This window comes from Phytophthora infestans, genomic scaffold, assembly GCF_000142945.1.
Source record: "Phytophthora infestans T30-4 supercont1.10 genomic scaffold, whole genome shotgun sequence".
NCBI classification, from domain to species: Eukaryota; Oomycota; class Peronosporomycetes; order Peronosporales; family Peronosporaceae; genus Phytophthora; species Phytophthora infestans.
Genome location: NW_003303749.1, coordinates 1291773 through 1304681, shown reverse-complemented (window position 1 = coordinate 1304681; position 12909 = coordinate 1291773). Strand labels below are relative to the sequence as shown.

Below are 12909 nucleotides of genomic sequence, written 5' to 3'. Positions count from 1 at the left end.
TCTCGTCACTTTGACCCGTTGTTGTTGAGCCACCTCATGTACGAGGGTTTCCTACCCATTGCTTCGGAGTTCCAGGACAAATGCTTCCTACTGCCCAAACTGCACCGTCAGCGTTGTGTGCTGCTTATCAAGGCCAACGCACCCGAGCACGTCCCTAAAATCGTGCGTAAGCGTGCCAAGAAGTTCAAGTTCGTACTTAATCGCGATTTTAACGGCGTCGTGGAGGGCTGCCACGAGAAGCACGGCATTCCGTGGCTATATCCGCCTATTGTCGAGAGCTTCAAGACTTTATTTCAAGCTGGAAACGACGGTGTAGAGCTCTATCCTGGCTGTAAGGTCCGCTTCTTCACGGTTGAGCTTTATGACACGACCACGGACACGCTAGTCGCAGGAGAGCTCGGATACACTGTGGGCAGTGTCTACACAAGTCTGACAGGCTTTAGTCGGGCTAATGGAGCAGGCACAGTGCAGCTGCATGCGCTGAGTAAGTTTTTGTATCTGGCAGGCTTCAAAATGTGGGATCTGGGCATGTCCATGGACTATAAAATGGGGCTGGGAGCAAAAGATCTGGACCGAGATGACTTCTTGGACGAGCTGTACAAGTGGCGCCTTTGTCAAGCGGAGATGAACCTGGACGAGGGTGACGCTCGTGTGGGGATCTCAGTCAAGGCCCTGTTGGACAGTGCAAGACTCCCGACTGGCACTACTGAAGAGGAAGAGAACGCCAAGACGGATACCAAAGAGCACGACAAGGAGACGGAGAAGCACGAGGCTGGTGCGAAACGAAAGCTTTCATCGGATGAAGAGCAACAGGGTGAGAAGAAAGGCAAATCAGAAGCCGACGCAAGAGCAACAGACGCACAGGTCAAAGACAAAGGGGAGGCGGACGATTACAGCTCCAGCACAGACTGAGCTGAACTGGAGGCCACACTCCTCTTGTACGATACTTGTACACTGCATATCCAGGTCTCCGTCCAACGCGCATCGCCAGAGGTTCCACAACGATTTATTTGCTTTTTTCTGCATTCCGTTCAAAGGGCTGACTCCAGTCGTCGCAGCCTTTGGCTAACATTTTGTACACTATGAAAGGCAGGATCGACGTGGCTTCCTTCGTGTTCTCGTCTTCTTACAGGAAACCCGCTTCCGACAGACTGTTTACGAACAGAATACTCTCTTGTGTGTTGGCGTTGCGTGCCAGCAGATACAGCACCGAGCTGTCTTTCCTGATACTACACATCGTCACACAAAAAACACAACAACGTCAGGTCGATCTGCCAACAACAATACCCAACAAGCATCCACAGGCAACGTACGTGTCGATCCGATGCCGAATGTGGATCTGGTTCTTCCTGTCGTGCCGTAAAATACCTCGCCCCTTTCTCGATACTCCACCCGTACTAGCACCGTTGCTTCCAGCACTTGTCCCAGCATTAGGTGGCACATAATTGAAATTCTGTCGGTCCAAGGACTCGCTGATAACTCGGTAGATTCGACGGAACTTCTGCCAGTTCACCAGTCCGTCTTCCATTGACTTCATCGCCTCCTCATACGTAAACAAATCCTTGACTAGGATGAACCAACATGACAGACGCGGCTGTCCTTCCGCCAATGCAAACGCTTGACGGTAACTGCGGTAGTTGTCATCGGGCGAGCATACCTGCTGGAGACACTGGTACTTCTCCAGCGCTGCTGCAGTCACCAGACTCCACGTTGTGTTCAGCTGTCGGATACACGGCGCTGAGAGTCCTGTCGTGATCTCAAAGAGCGTGTTGAAGTTGTTCATCTGGTAGCAATTATCCGCTGCATCAATGAACAGCGTGATCATCTTGGCACGTTCCACAGCCTGTAGTTGCGGGTGCAGAATCTCACTAGACACCCACTCCGCAGTCGCATCGAAGAGCTCGATCAACGCCATGACATGCGGAGCCTCTCGGTGTTTATTCTCCCGTGTCCACGCCTTGTTAGTCAGCTCACGCGGGTTCAACTTGGAGAAGTATTGGTCAGCCTCCATGAGCGTAAGTTGGTCAGCCAGCTCCTGCGCTGAAAGTCCAGACAAAGGCTCCACGTTGTCATAGCTGATCCGCGCACTCTTGCGAGATGCCGCTGTGAGTCGTGCACGTTGCAATGTATCCTGGATAATCTCATCGAAGCCTCCTGCGCCAGTGTCATTGGCATTAGCTTTGATGGCAGCCTCAGCACTACCAGTGGTGATTCCTCGCGCGATTTTTGGAGCCACAGCAGCAGCACTAGGCACAGCAACGTGTTGCGCGCCATTGCGTAGCATCCGATCTCTCGTCGCTGCCGCTGCTACGGCTTGATCATCTGCTCCGGTAGGAATCGACCGACTGCGGAGCTGGAAAATGTCACCATTCGAGTTCTTCGTGCGAAGTTTAACCATGGATCGTTCACGTTTGGGGTCTGAAGAGGATCGTGGTAAAGACAGTTTCGTGGCTGCTTGGGCGCGCATCCGCACATGTGACGCTCCGCGGTCACTCAGCTGGTGTGCCATGGCTAGAGCTACAGCGCTTTGAGGGTCTTGAACGACGTCACCACCTGGTCTCGAAAAATCCGGTACAGCTGACGTCGATGAAGAGGTCACGAGTGCGGGGGGAGGAGGAACTTTAGCAGGTCCTCTTTGCGATTGAGCTTTCGTCTGCGCTTGAGCTTGAGCTTGTTGCGCTTGCTTCTGCACTGAGAGCAACTGGGCCACTGTCCGCAGCAAATTCTCAGCGTGTCGACGAATCGATGGGATGGGCGACGTGTTCTGAATTTCACTCAAGAATGCCATAAGTTTCTTCTGCGCTTTCCGATCATTCATGAGGTCTTGGTCAATAAAGCCACTCTCCTTGATCCAGAATTTGAGTACACTAAGTAGACGCATGATCGACACGTTGGCCTCCATTCCACTGTTGATATCAGACTTTGCAGTAGAAATTGACGTCAAGTTTGACGAACGTTGCTCGTTCTCTTCTTCCAGAGTGATTTGGTCCAGTAATCGCTGCGTTTCTTCAATCGTCTTTGGATCAACAATCCCACAAAGTGACAATACCGCAGTGTATCGCTTCAACAGCTTTTTGATAAAGTCGTAAGGGGAGCAGAACGAGCGATACGTCAGCAGGAACACGTCACGGAACTCTGTATCATACTGATGAGCATCTGTGAGTCGCGCGATGAGTTTACCGAGCGAAGCGTGAGAAATCTCGCGTTTGCCGCCCATACCACGCTCCGGAGTCTCGTAACGAATACGAACAGGTCGAGTTTTCGGCGTAGAGTCATCATCTCCTTCTTCTGTAGCATCATCGTCAAACTGTGGGACTTTTCGAGCCAACGTCCGAGGAGTAGTGGAGCCCTGTCCGTCTGTTGAAAGTGATAATGGAGGTGGGGGCGGCGGTAGCCCTCCACTTCCACCTGGTGACGCCTGTCTCGAGCCTCTTGACGTGCTTCTTGCTCGCGTTCTCGCTTGATCGACAGACGGGGAGTCACTTCCACGTGTTCGGCTAGTAGCTGCTGCCTGGTCTGGCGGTGGTGGACTCTCCATGAGTTGACGACTACGGTGATTACTATATAACCCTCTAGAGGATGAAGGCTCTCGTCCGTGACGTTCGTCATCTGTGCCGCTAGAATTACCTGAAGCGGTTCGTTGCAGTCGAATTTGCCACCTCTCCAAGCTGCTAGTAGAGCGTCCGGGACTGGCTGCTCCAACTGGCGGACTACCGGCTCCAACACGTGGGCTATTTGTTGTTCCTGGCTTCCCCACACTCCTCGAAGGCTGACGAGCAGGTGACGATGGCACGGGTGTAGGTCCTGTCGACGGTCGATGTGCACTATTACTGCTGGCAGGAGCTGTAGCTCGTCGTTTAACGACCATCCTCGAAGGTTTCATTGCTACCTGCTGCCTCTGTTTATCCGCCTGTCCGACCATCTCCTCCTTGTCACTTCCCTGTCCGCCCGATGACGAGGAAGAATAATGATCAGGTGATGCTGGTGGTGACTCCATTGACGCCACACTCTTTGTATGCGTCCTAGCAAGCACTTTAGATGCAAATTTCTCCGGACCAATGTCGGCATTGGCATCTGATACCATAGAGTCTCCCGGACCGGCGTCTCTCGACCGTGGACGTCTGTGCTGGCTGTTACTATGGTGACGATGCGGTGAGGATGCTCCTCGTCGTCTGTCACGTTTCGGATCGTGGTCTGGCTGGCTGTGGTGCGTATGACGTCGCGCGCGTCGGGCCGCTTCAGTTGTGGCGGTGGACGAAACGTCCACTGAGGACGCAGTGGACAGCGTGGAGGATGACGTCGATGTGACGGTGGCGTCCCCCACATACTTGCGGTCTCGTCTTTCTGGCACTCCGTGCCCCCATAGTGGCGACTGAGGAGGACGAGGATGAGCTCATGACGCTTGTGGTACTGGCGCTGACGCTGCTGCTGCTGGCGGACGAGGGTAGCAAGTTACGCGCCACAAGCAGCGGCGGCCCCGAGCGCGCTGTGGATGCAGTCACAGCGGCTGCGCGGTCGTGCGCCATACGGAGATTGAGACGCTAGTGTGTGTGTTGGGGTGGGGGGGGGGACAGCGACGTTGTCTGCGCCCTGGAGGACGTCTTCGGTTTGATACCAGGTAGTCGGCGACTTGGAATTTTCCGTCTCTCAAAGTCAAAAACGAGGGTGACGAGGTTTCGACCAATGGAACGGAAGAAAATATCTCGATTGGGTGAAAAAGAGATTGGATTTTGGCCAATCATTTAACTGATATTTCAATATGTTGTAAAGGCAACTTCCTCAAGCGCCCTTTCTTTTCGCGGTACACACGCTGTTACCGGTACAGTAGTGCATGCAATTGCAATGATCAAGATCTTCTCATTCTCCTCAACTGCTAAATGGTGGTCATCACATAGCAATGGACCCGTTGATTCCCCTACTTCTACGTGAACCGGCCAACATCGACGCTCGCCATCAAACTGCTGGCGACAGTGCCAGAGTGGTGGCCATCATCTCGATGCATGAAAAGAGATATTATAACAATACCGATCGCCGGATATGCGCTCCTTCGACGTCGCCAACACGCGCTCGTTGAGCGTTGAAGTGGACAAAGCTGGCTCTCGCTCGCGAATTGCAAGTCGCGATAGCAGCGGTATTATTTTCCGACTTAAAAATCATCAACTCCCCATACCAAACCCCACTTAAACATTTTCAATCGCGTATTTGTCAAGTTTATCAGAAAGCTCACTTTTGCCTGACATTCGACATCAAAGGAGGAGACCTATTACAGTACAGGCGTATCTTCTCCTCGAGTCGGGATACTCCGAGGCTGTGGCGGCCCAGAAGAGAGTCTGTCGCTTTCATCGAACGGGTTCGTATCGGGATACGGGTGACCCCTTTTAAGCGAAATTAGCCCTTCCTGAAATTTCAAGAAATGTAGGGAAGTATGGGTCGTTCGCTGCACACGCAGCTCCATATTTAAAGTGAGGTCAATTGATAAGGGAAGCGAAGCAGCGACGCTGCTTGACACCAGCTTACGGCAGGATAAACAATATTGCTTCGAAAGTAATAAAATGTACTACATGTACCGTAGTTCCTCCGGGCGCGAATGATTGTAAGAAAACTCGTAGGTGTGCTACATTTAAAATTTAAGAATTTATTAAATCAATACGGTAATTTTTCCGATAATTGCATTATATTTTATTTCTTTAATATATTAAATTAAATCGGTTATTATTATGCCACCAAACACAACCACAGAAATGCTTAGCGTGTCACGGCGGTTGCTCCCGCGTCTCCGCAACTCGCCGTTTTCATCGTTGCAATCGCCGGCACCAGCTCAAAACCGTGTCAACACGAATTGGGAAGTGTCAGTGACGTCCGATTTGGTTAGTGGCCTACTTGGAGATGGCTACTACGTGGTCCGCGACGCCTTCCCAGTCGAGTATCTCCGCCACCTTCGCGATGAGATGAATCTGTTGCATACGAGTGACCAATTGTATCCAAATTCAACACACATTCTATTGAATGACGCGGACAATGGGAATAAGCTAGCAGCCAATACATTGCTGCTGGAAAAGCACGACATTTTCGAGACGGAGCTTGCACTGGATGCCATTCGAGACCAGTCGTCCGTGCCATTTTTGAGGGATTTCTTCGAGCAGCAAGTGGTGTTTGGCTCGCTACATCAAGCGTTGCCGGGTTGGTTGGGACTGGCTGGTCACATGGTGAAGGTGCAGCACAACGCTGGACGAGGATGTTTCCCCATGCACTTCGACACTTACGGGGGCGACGGCAAATGTGTCACCGCAGTGCTTTACTTGAATGAAGAGTGGAAACCAGAAGATGGAGGAGAAATTGTGCTCTATCCGTTTCCTAAATCACGTGTCGTAGTTCAGCCACGCTTCGGTGAGTTGGTATTGTTCTCATCGCAACAAATGCTTCACCGCGTGATGCCAGCGACCAAGCCGAGATATGCTCTTACGACGTGGATGTACCACCAAACGCCAAAGCTGAAAGTGCTGCTTACTATAAAAGTATTGCTAGAAATCAGGAAGTATCAGACGCGGGGAACGCAGCGATCAGGGCCATGGTCTCCAAAGTATTGCGATCTTCGTTTCGTAGACATCTTATGAAGCTTGCCTTTAGGGACGAGTGGATACAGTCACTACACGAATCTCATGTACAATCCGAAGCGTTCGACCACTACATGGCGACACACCAGAAAGAATTACAAGTAATTGAGGCGGCAACAGCTCAGATGCTGGCGAATTTTCGAGCTAAAGATGGCGGTGCGAATAGTAAACTCCCACAAACGACGGAGGAGTTGCTGCAGCGCATGGAAGAGCATTCGAACCGCAAATTCGTTCAAAACCTTCAGTTGCAATGGTTCTAGCGGCTTTTTACTGCGACCTGCCTTTAAAGAACAGGTACGGTTGTAGAGATCTGTCGATGAGATCTGACTTCTTAGCCCACTTCAAAGGAAATCTACTTTACTGTGTGCACCCACGAGACAACAGCGTCCAGCTCTTTGGCTGCTCGCCTTGGACGTAAAACTTGTTGGTGAGGTTGGACACCACACAGGAGTGGTTGGGAATAATGACGAGGCGCTCACCAATTCCAGGAGACGGGATACCGTCGATCTTCTTCACCCACCCGTGCTCCTCCGAAAGGCTCGTCACTTCGAAACAGATGAGCTCTTCGCCGTCGTCAAGGACAGTCTTGTTCTGAATTGGCTCCTTGACCACACGCCCAAAATCCTTTTCGTAAAAGGCGAGTCCGAAGCACGACGAGCCGAACTCACCAGCCGATCGAGCTCCGTCCGAGCTCAGCACTTTCGACCCAGCGTCGACAATAAAATTGTACTGGTTCGAGCTCACGACTGTGGCCAGAACAGTCAACGCCACATCTTGCACCGAAAACAGCCCCATGCGCACGGGAGTGCGGTCCAAGAAGACGTAGTTTCCAGGACGAATATCCGTGATTCCGGCAAAGCTCTTGCGTGCAGGCTCCGTCAGAGTGCTGCCCACAGATACGACCCGAACAGCGATTCCGTTCGCCTCCAGCTTGTCCTTAATGCGAACCATAATCTGCCTTTCCGTCTCTGCTACTTCGGAGCAATCCGCGACCGATTTGCAACGGTAGACATGCCCTGCATGAGACAAGAGCCCGCGAAACTCCAGACTACTCGTCTTGTCAATGCGTTGCGCCAGTTGCAGCAGCTTTGGATCATTCTCTTCAACACCCACGCGATGGTAACCCACATCAACATGGATCAGCAGGTTCAACGTACAGCCACAGGCTTCAGCTGCCTTCTGCGCAGCATCAACCCCTTCCGAGCTGTCCACAGTCAGCAAGAACTCCACACCAGTTGCCTGCGCCGCCTTGAGAACCTCTTGCACCTTGTTGGACTGTACCACTGGATACGCTAGAGTTAAGCTCTTGAGACCTGGAACGTCACCGTGCAGGAATTTCAGCGCTTCGGATGGCTTCGAAACGGTGAGACCGCAAGCTCCAGAGGCCAACTGCATGGCTGCGATTTCTCGAGTCTTGCATGGGGGCGAAGGTTCACATTGTTTGCCGTCGCCAACGCTTGCATCCGCTCGATGTTGCGCTGCAAACGCTTCTCGTCCAACACGACGCTTGGCGTCTCCATCCACTCGCGGGGTCCCATTATAAAGAGTCCTTTGTCTACCTACATTGATACTTACTTTGGAGTTGGTGAGTATCCTGTGAGGTACTCTTTTATATACCGGTATTTTAAAGGGAGAACGGTTTATTAATAAACGGTATCCTTGACACCGGAAGAGGCTTTTATTGGGGAGGCTATTGGCTTTTTTTTTTTTTTAAATAAAGCAGCTCAAATACAAGGCTGCAGCTAAGCCATGGCCGAACCATACAAGGCGTCGTTCGTGAACTCGTCGGCCTATGGGTTCTGCGTGTTTGATGCGAAACGATTGCCCGAGCTCAAGCAGCAACTGCTGCTGAAGGCAGCGCAGTTCGGTGAGGACCGACTTCGTGGGACCATTTTGTTGTCGACTGAAGGAGTGAACATTCGGCTATCGGGGACACCAGAAGCTGTGGAGGCCATGAAGGACACAATTGCTAGCATTCACTCGGAAATCCGTGGCTTGGAGTTTAAAGATTCGTACTCCGATCGCATGACGCTACCGAGGATGCTGGTGAAGGTCAAGAAGGAGGTGATCTCGATGGGAATGAACGAAGTAAACCCAGCAGTGGACGGACTGGCAGCACACGTTTCCGCTGAAGAGTTCAAGACGTGGATGGATGATGGCAAGGATATGGTAGTATTGGACACGAGGTACGGTGGCGAGATATTAGATTGTTATGCTGAGGGCTGACATCGGTGTTTACAACATTCTAGGAATGATTACGAAGTGAGACTGGGTACGTTTGAGAAAGCAGTAGACCTGAATATCAAAAGCTTCCGCGCGTTTCCAGAGGAAGCACGGGCGCAGCTACAACAGGTTCCCAAGGAGAAACCGATTGTAATGTTTTGCACTGGTGGTGTTCGATGCGAAAAAGCGTCGTATGCTTTGCTGAACGACGGTCACAAGGAGGTGTATCAACTGGATGGTGGTATTCTCAAATACTTTGAGAAAGTGGGCGGCGCACACTACAAGGGCGACTGCTACATCTTCGACGACCGTGTGGCGCTCAAGCCAGACCTCACCGAGGCGGCGGTAGAATCCTGTTTTACGTGCCGCAGTCCGCTGACCGAAGAAGATCAACACTCCCCCGATTATGAACCGAACAAGCACTGTCCGTTCTGCAAAAATGGTAAGCAGGACTTTCGGTATGTAGGAAAGCAGCGGCCGTAGGTGTCTAGGAGATGGAGATAAATGTAGCCGTGGGCAAACGACGTTCGAAGTCGTGGAACCACTTGGAATTCTTGTCAAGCGTATGCAGAAAGTGAAGGCTTCATTGTGGGTGTGTCTATCTACTCCCTACTGTAGCACAACTAGGGTGGCAAAGTTATCGTTGAGAATCCTCTTGTGCAGCAGACCCACAAAGCGAGGAGGATGACATAATTACTTATCGTGGAGAAACTGCAGTCTCGACCACCGAGATGTCCTGTGGTTTTACAGCCAATCCCAGCGAGCAAACTGTTTTTCCACCAGTAGGAAAGCCGGCCGTTTCAGGCCAATGCAATTACCGGTACATGTCGACGCACCATCAACTGGACGACGAGCGTCATGGAACGTCGCGCATGGCCAAATTGAAATTTCCAAACCTCCACAGGAACCCCACGGGGTTATTTGCAGCGGCACCTACAACTTGCAGACAACCTACGGGTTGACGTTGTGACAAGCATCTCGGCGAGCAAGGATTTCTGCCGAGTTGAAGACCCGGGCGCTCGAGACACGAAACAGCAAATCGACGGCAGCAAAGGCGAGCAGCATACTGAACTACTGTCATTTAACGTGAAGCAAAGACAAACGAAGGTGACCCCCGAAAAAAACGCACTGCAATACGATCGCCATGCGGATACCACCCCAAGTTCCTGACGATGCCACTGAGCCCATTTGGAAATTGGCTACCAGAGCGGCGATCAAACTCATGTCGACAGCGCTATACTCAAAGCGATTCATCGGCGCGTCGGCGCTACTGCTGTACGGATACGCGTCGTACCCGATTGCAGAGCCCACTAGTACACACTCGCTTCGACTGGCACAAGGTCTCGACGCCCATGAACTCGACCGCAACGACCCGTTTGCCATCAATGTGCGGGAAATCGCAGCCCGTGTGGGCGTAAAGAACCCGGAACGAATCTCCATCCGCGTAGGCGAGCAGTCCGCCGGTGCCTCCATGGGAGCCAACCTCACTGTTGGCCAGCGTGGAGCATGCATCGTGCTGCCCATGGAGCTGTACGACGCTTTCTATGCGCCGGCACATCTGCATGCAAAGTACGACATTCCCAAGCGCGACGAGATTGACTTCGTTCTAGCACACGAAAGTGCTCACATTGCCAAGAACCACTCCATGTTCACGGGTGCCTTCCTTCCGGCATCGCTGGTGGGTAGCTGCGTTGCCATCCACAAGATCCCGAACAAACTCGTTGCGGGAATCATTGGCGTGCTGGGTATCGTTGGTGGCAACTTGTACTTGTCCTGGAGTCTGGAGCACGAAGCCGATCAGGTGGCAGCCGAGAGTGGCTTTGCACGAGGCGGCATCAATTGCTTCGAGCGGAAACTGTCTCGCAACTGCGAGATGCGTTCAGTGCTTAAGACACGAATGATCACTGACAAAGGCAATTACTTAGGCGACACTTCACACCCGCTGCTGACGTCGCGCATCGAGCGACTTAAACTGCTGACCTCTGCTGAGACGATAAAACTTGTTGTCACCACAGAGGACGATAGAGGTGAAGACGAAACGTGCTGAAATTCTGGCCGGATCGACATCACCACCAGTTCGAGCTCAGAACATCGTAACTTATGAGAATACATGTAAAATCTACTTTACCTGGTTGCGTTTTGCCGTCATGCTCCACACTTATGCGTTGTTCAAGATCGTTAACTACCCTCTCCCTCTCATTTGTCCAAAATATTAAAAGCAGAAAAATGCTTCATTCCTATTCGCCAAAACCAATTTCGCGCCATTTTGCACTTGGCGCCATTCGATCACCACGTTCACAATCGAATTTGCGTCCCAGAACGGAAGTATATTCTGTGTCGTCGTGTTGTCCGTGTCTTAGTGTACCGTGCGCCCCCCCCCCACTTACAATGCGTACGCGAGCCCAGAAGCGTCAAAACATGTCAGAACTGGCGCAGCAGTTGCAAAGCCGTCTCCGCGCGCTTGAGGCTGCGTCCTCCTCTGCGCCATTGAGTCCGCCGGCATCGAAGAAGCTTAAGACCGACGATATCTCCGCGTCCCCCTTGCTGCTGACCCCGCACCTCCCTAAACCACGTACCCCCACGTTGAGCATCCACAAGACCACGGAGAAGCCCACAGAAACCAAATCGAGTGGCGTCCAGCGCGTGATTCCATGCAGGACTCTTCAATACCCGGAGCCTGTAATTTCAAAGCCCATTGAGAACCCCAATGCAGTGCTACAGCGTATCTGCTCCGGTCAGGTGCTATGCAAAAAACGGCCAATTGTCGGGCGTGCCAAGGAGCACCAGATCGTCCGTGACGTCTTGAAAGGCGATGCAAAGGAAGGTGGAAGTCTCTTCATCATTGGTCCCCCAGGAACTGGCAAGAGTTCGTCAGTGAATGAACTACTGATACAACAGGGCTACGAATCAGCAGAAACTACAACATTGAAGCGGAAGCGAGCTGTGAAGAGCAACAAGATCTCTGTAAAACTGAACTGCAGCACGTTCACAGACCCCGCAGTTTTGTTCGCCGCAGTGATGCAACAGGTGAAAAATGCAACAAGCTGGAAAGTGCCCGAACGACTGGATCCATTGGAGATGAACAGGTTCATAGCGATGCAACATGACGGATCGAAAGCGAAGAAATACTCGATTGTTGTCGTGCTGGACGAAGTGGATCAGCTGCTGCGTCTTCCCGTGCGAATGCAGCCGACAGTCAAGGAAGTGCTCCATTTTTTCGTGCAATGGGCTGCTGCATCACCTCATAACGTCAAGTTCTTGGGCATCATGAACGGTGTCGACATGTACGAGCAAGTCTCGCGTGTTCATGTGACTAGTGAGAATTCTACCGACTCGCACGTCCCTCGAGTTGTTTTCGGCTCCTACACGCACCAAGATCTATTGCTGATCATGCAGAGCTACGTGCAGAGCGCACTGCCATTAAGCGTGGATGGTACTGAAGCGTACAAGCTCATTGAGCCCCGTGCACTTGAACTTGTCGCCAGAAAAGTGGCAGCTCGTGACGGTGACGCTCGTCTTGCCATCAGTTTACTCCAGCAATCAGCTCGTCATGCGCTTCAACGCTCTAGCAACATCGAGAAGGCGCCAATTGTAGCGAAGGTCATGATGCGTGACGTGTTCCAGTGCGTGACGTCGATGTTGTCGTCTCCGATTGTCCAGCAAATCAAGCAGCTACCAAGACAAGCCAAAGTGCTACTCTACGTGATCACAGCGCTCGCCCCTGGTAGCACTGACAACAGCGGCGTCAAGACATTGCAGCAGTGCGATATGAACCAGGTCAGCGAAGAACTCGGACGTCTACGTAGCCAGCCTCAAACTACCTGGATCCCTCGCTTGTCGCGCGAAGAACTGCAGACACATCTGATGTCACTCGACTGCTACGCACTCGTGAAACAAGGAGGCAACAAGAACGGCAACAAAGCCTCTCGTCCCGCTGCAGCCATGTCCGTTCGCACATTTTGGACGACAAAGCTCTCGTCGTGCGTGGCAAAGTCTGAAGTCTCCCGAGCTCTACAAGACGACACGTCGCTCTCCCAACTACTATTCTAACAAGTACAGTACATCCTCAAAA

The 12909-nt window shown here is 52.0% G+C and overlaps 7 protein-coding genes across 7 annotated transcripts; 5 read left to right on the top strand and 2 right to left on the bottom strand.

The window, feature by feature from the left end:
- Positions 1 to 36: 36 nt before the first annotated feature.
- On the top strand, positions 37 to 912 carry PITG_06942 (uncharacterized protein; the record flags this gene model as incomplete). The annotated part of the gene is made up of 1 exon (XM_002904873.1): positions 37 to 912. One exon carries the CDS (start codon positions 37 to 39, stop codon positions 910 to 912), a length of 876 nt encoding a protein of 291 aa, XP_002904919.1.
- Positions 913 to 1126: 214 nt separating this feature from the next.
- PITG_06941 (uncharacterized protein) lies at positions 1127 to 4526 on the bottom strand (the record flags this gene model as incomplete). Its single annotated transcript, XM_002904872.1, has 3 exons — positions 1127 to 1229; positions 1314 to 4340; positions 4384 to 4526. 3 exons carry the CDS (start codon positions 4524 to 4526, stop codon positions 1127 to 1129), a joined length of 3273 nt encoding a protein of 1090 aa, XP_002904918.1.
- Positions 4527 to 5741: 1215 nt separating this feature from the next.
- Positions 5742 to 6614, top strand: PITG_06940 (uncharacterized protein; the record flags this gene model as incomplete). The annotated part of the gene is made up of 3 exons (XM_002904871.1): positions 5742 to 5923; positions 5969 to 6472; positions 6533 to 6614. The coding sequence occupies 3 exons, from the start codon at positions 5742 to 5744 to the stop codon at positions 6612 to 6614; spliced, it is 768 nt and encodes a 255-aa protein (XP_002904917.1).
- Positions 6615 to 6971: 357 nt separating this feature from the next.
- PITG_06939 (uncharacterized protein) lies at positions 6972 to 8152 on the bottom strand (the record flags this gene model as incomplete). The annotated part of the gene is made up of 2 exons (XM_002904870.1): positions 6972 to 8003; positions 8051 to 8152. 2 exons carry the CDS (start codon positions 8150 to 8152, stop codon positions 6972 to 6974), a joined length of 1134 nt encoding a protein of 377 aa, XP_002904916.1.
- Positions 8153 to 8363: 211 nt separating this feature from the next.
- Positions 8364 to 9320, top strand: PITG_06938 (uncharacterized protein; the record flags this gene model as incomplete). The annotated part of the gene is made up of 2 exons (XM_002904869.1): positions 8364 to 8800; positions 8864 to 9320. 2 exons carry the CDS (start codon positions 8364 to 8366, stop codon positions 9318 to 9320), a joined length of 894 nt encoding a protein of 297 aa, XP_002904915.1.
- Positions 9321 to 9981: 661 nt separating this feature from the next.
- On the top strand, positions 9982 to 10884 carry PITG_06937 (metalloprotease family M48X, putative; the record flags this gene model as incomplete). The annotated part of the gene is made up of 1 exon (XM_002904868.1): positions 9982 to 10884. One exon carries the CDS (start codon positions 9982 to 9984, stop codon positions 10882 to 10884), a length of 903 nt encoding a protein of 300 aa, XP_002904914.1.
- Positions 10885 to 11146: 262 nt separating this feature from the next.
- PITG_06936 (uncharacterized protein) lies at positions 11147 to 12887 on the top strand (the record flags this gene model as incomplete). The annotated part of the gene is made up of 2 exons (XM_002904867.1): positions 11147 to 12239; positions 12297 to 12887. The coding sequence occupies 2 exons, from the start codon at positions 11226 to 11228 to the stop codon at positions 12885 to 12887; spliced, it is 1605 nt and encodes a 534-aa protein (XP_002904913.1).
- Between the last annotated feature and the right edge of the window lie 22 nt (positions 12888 to 12909).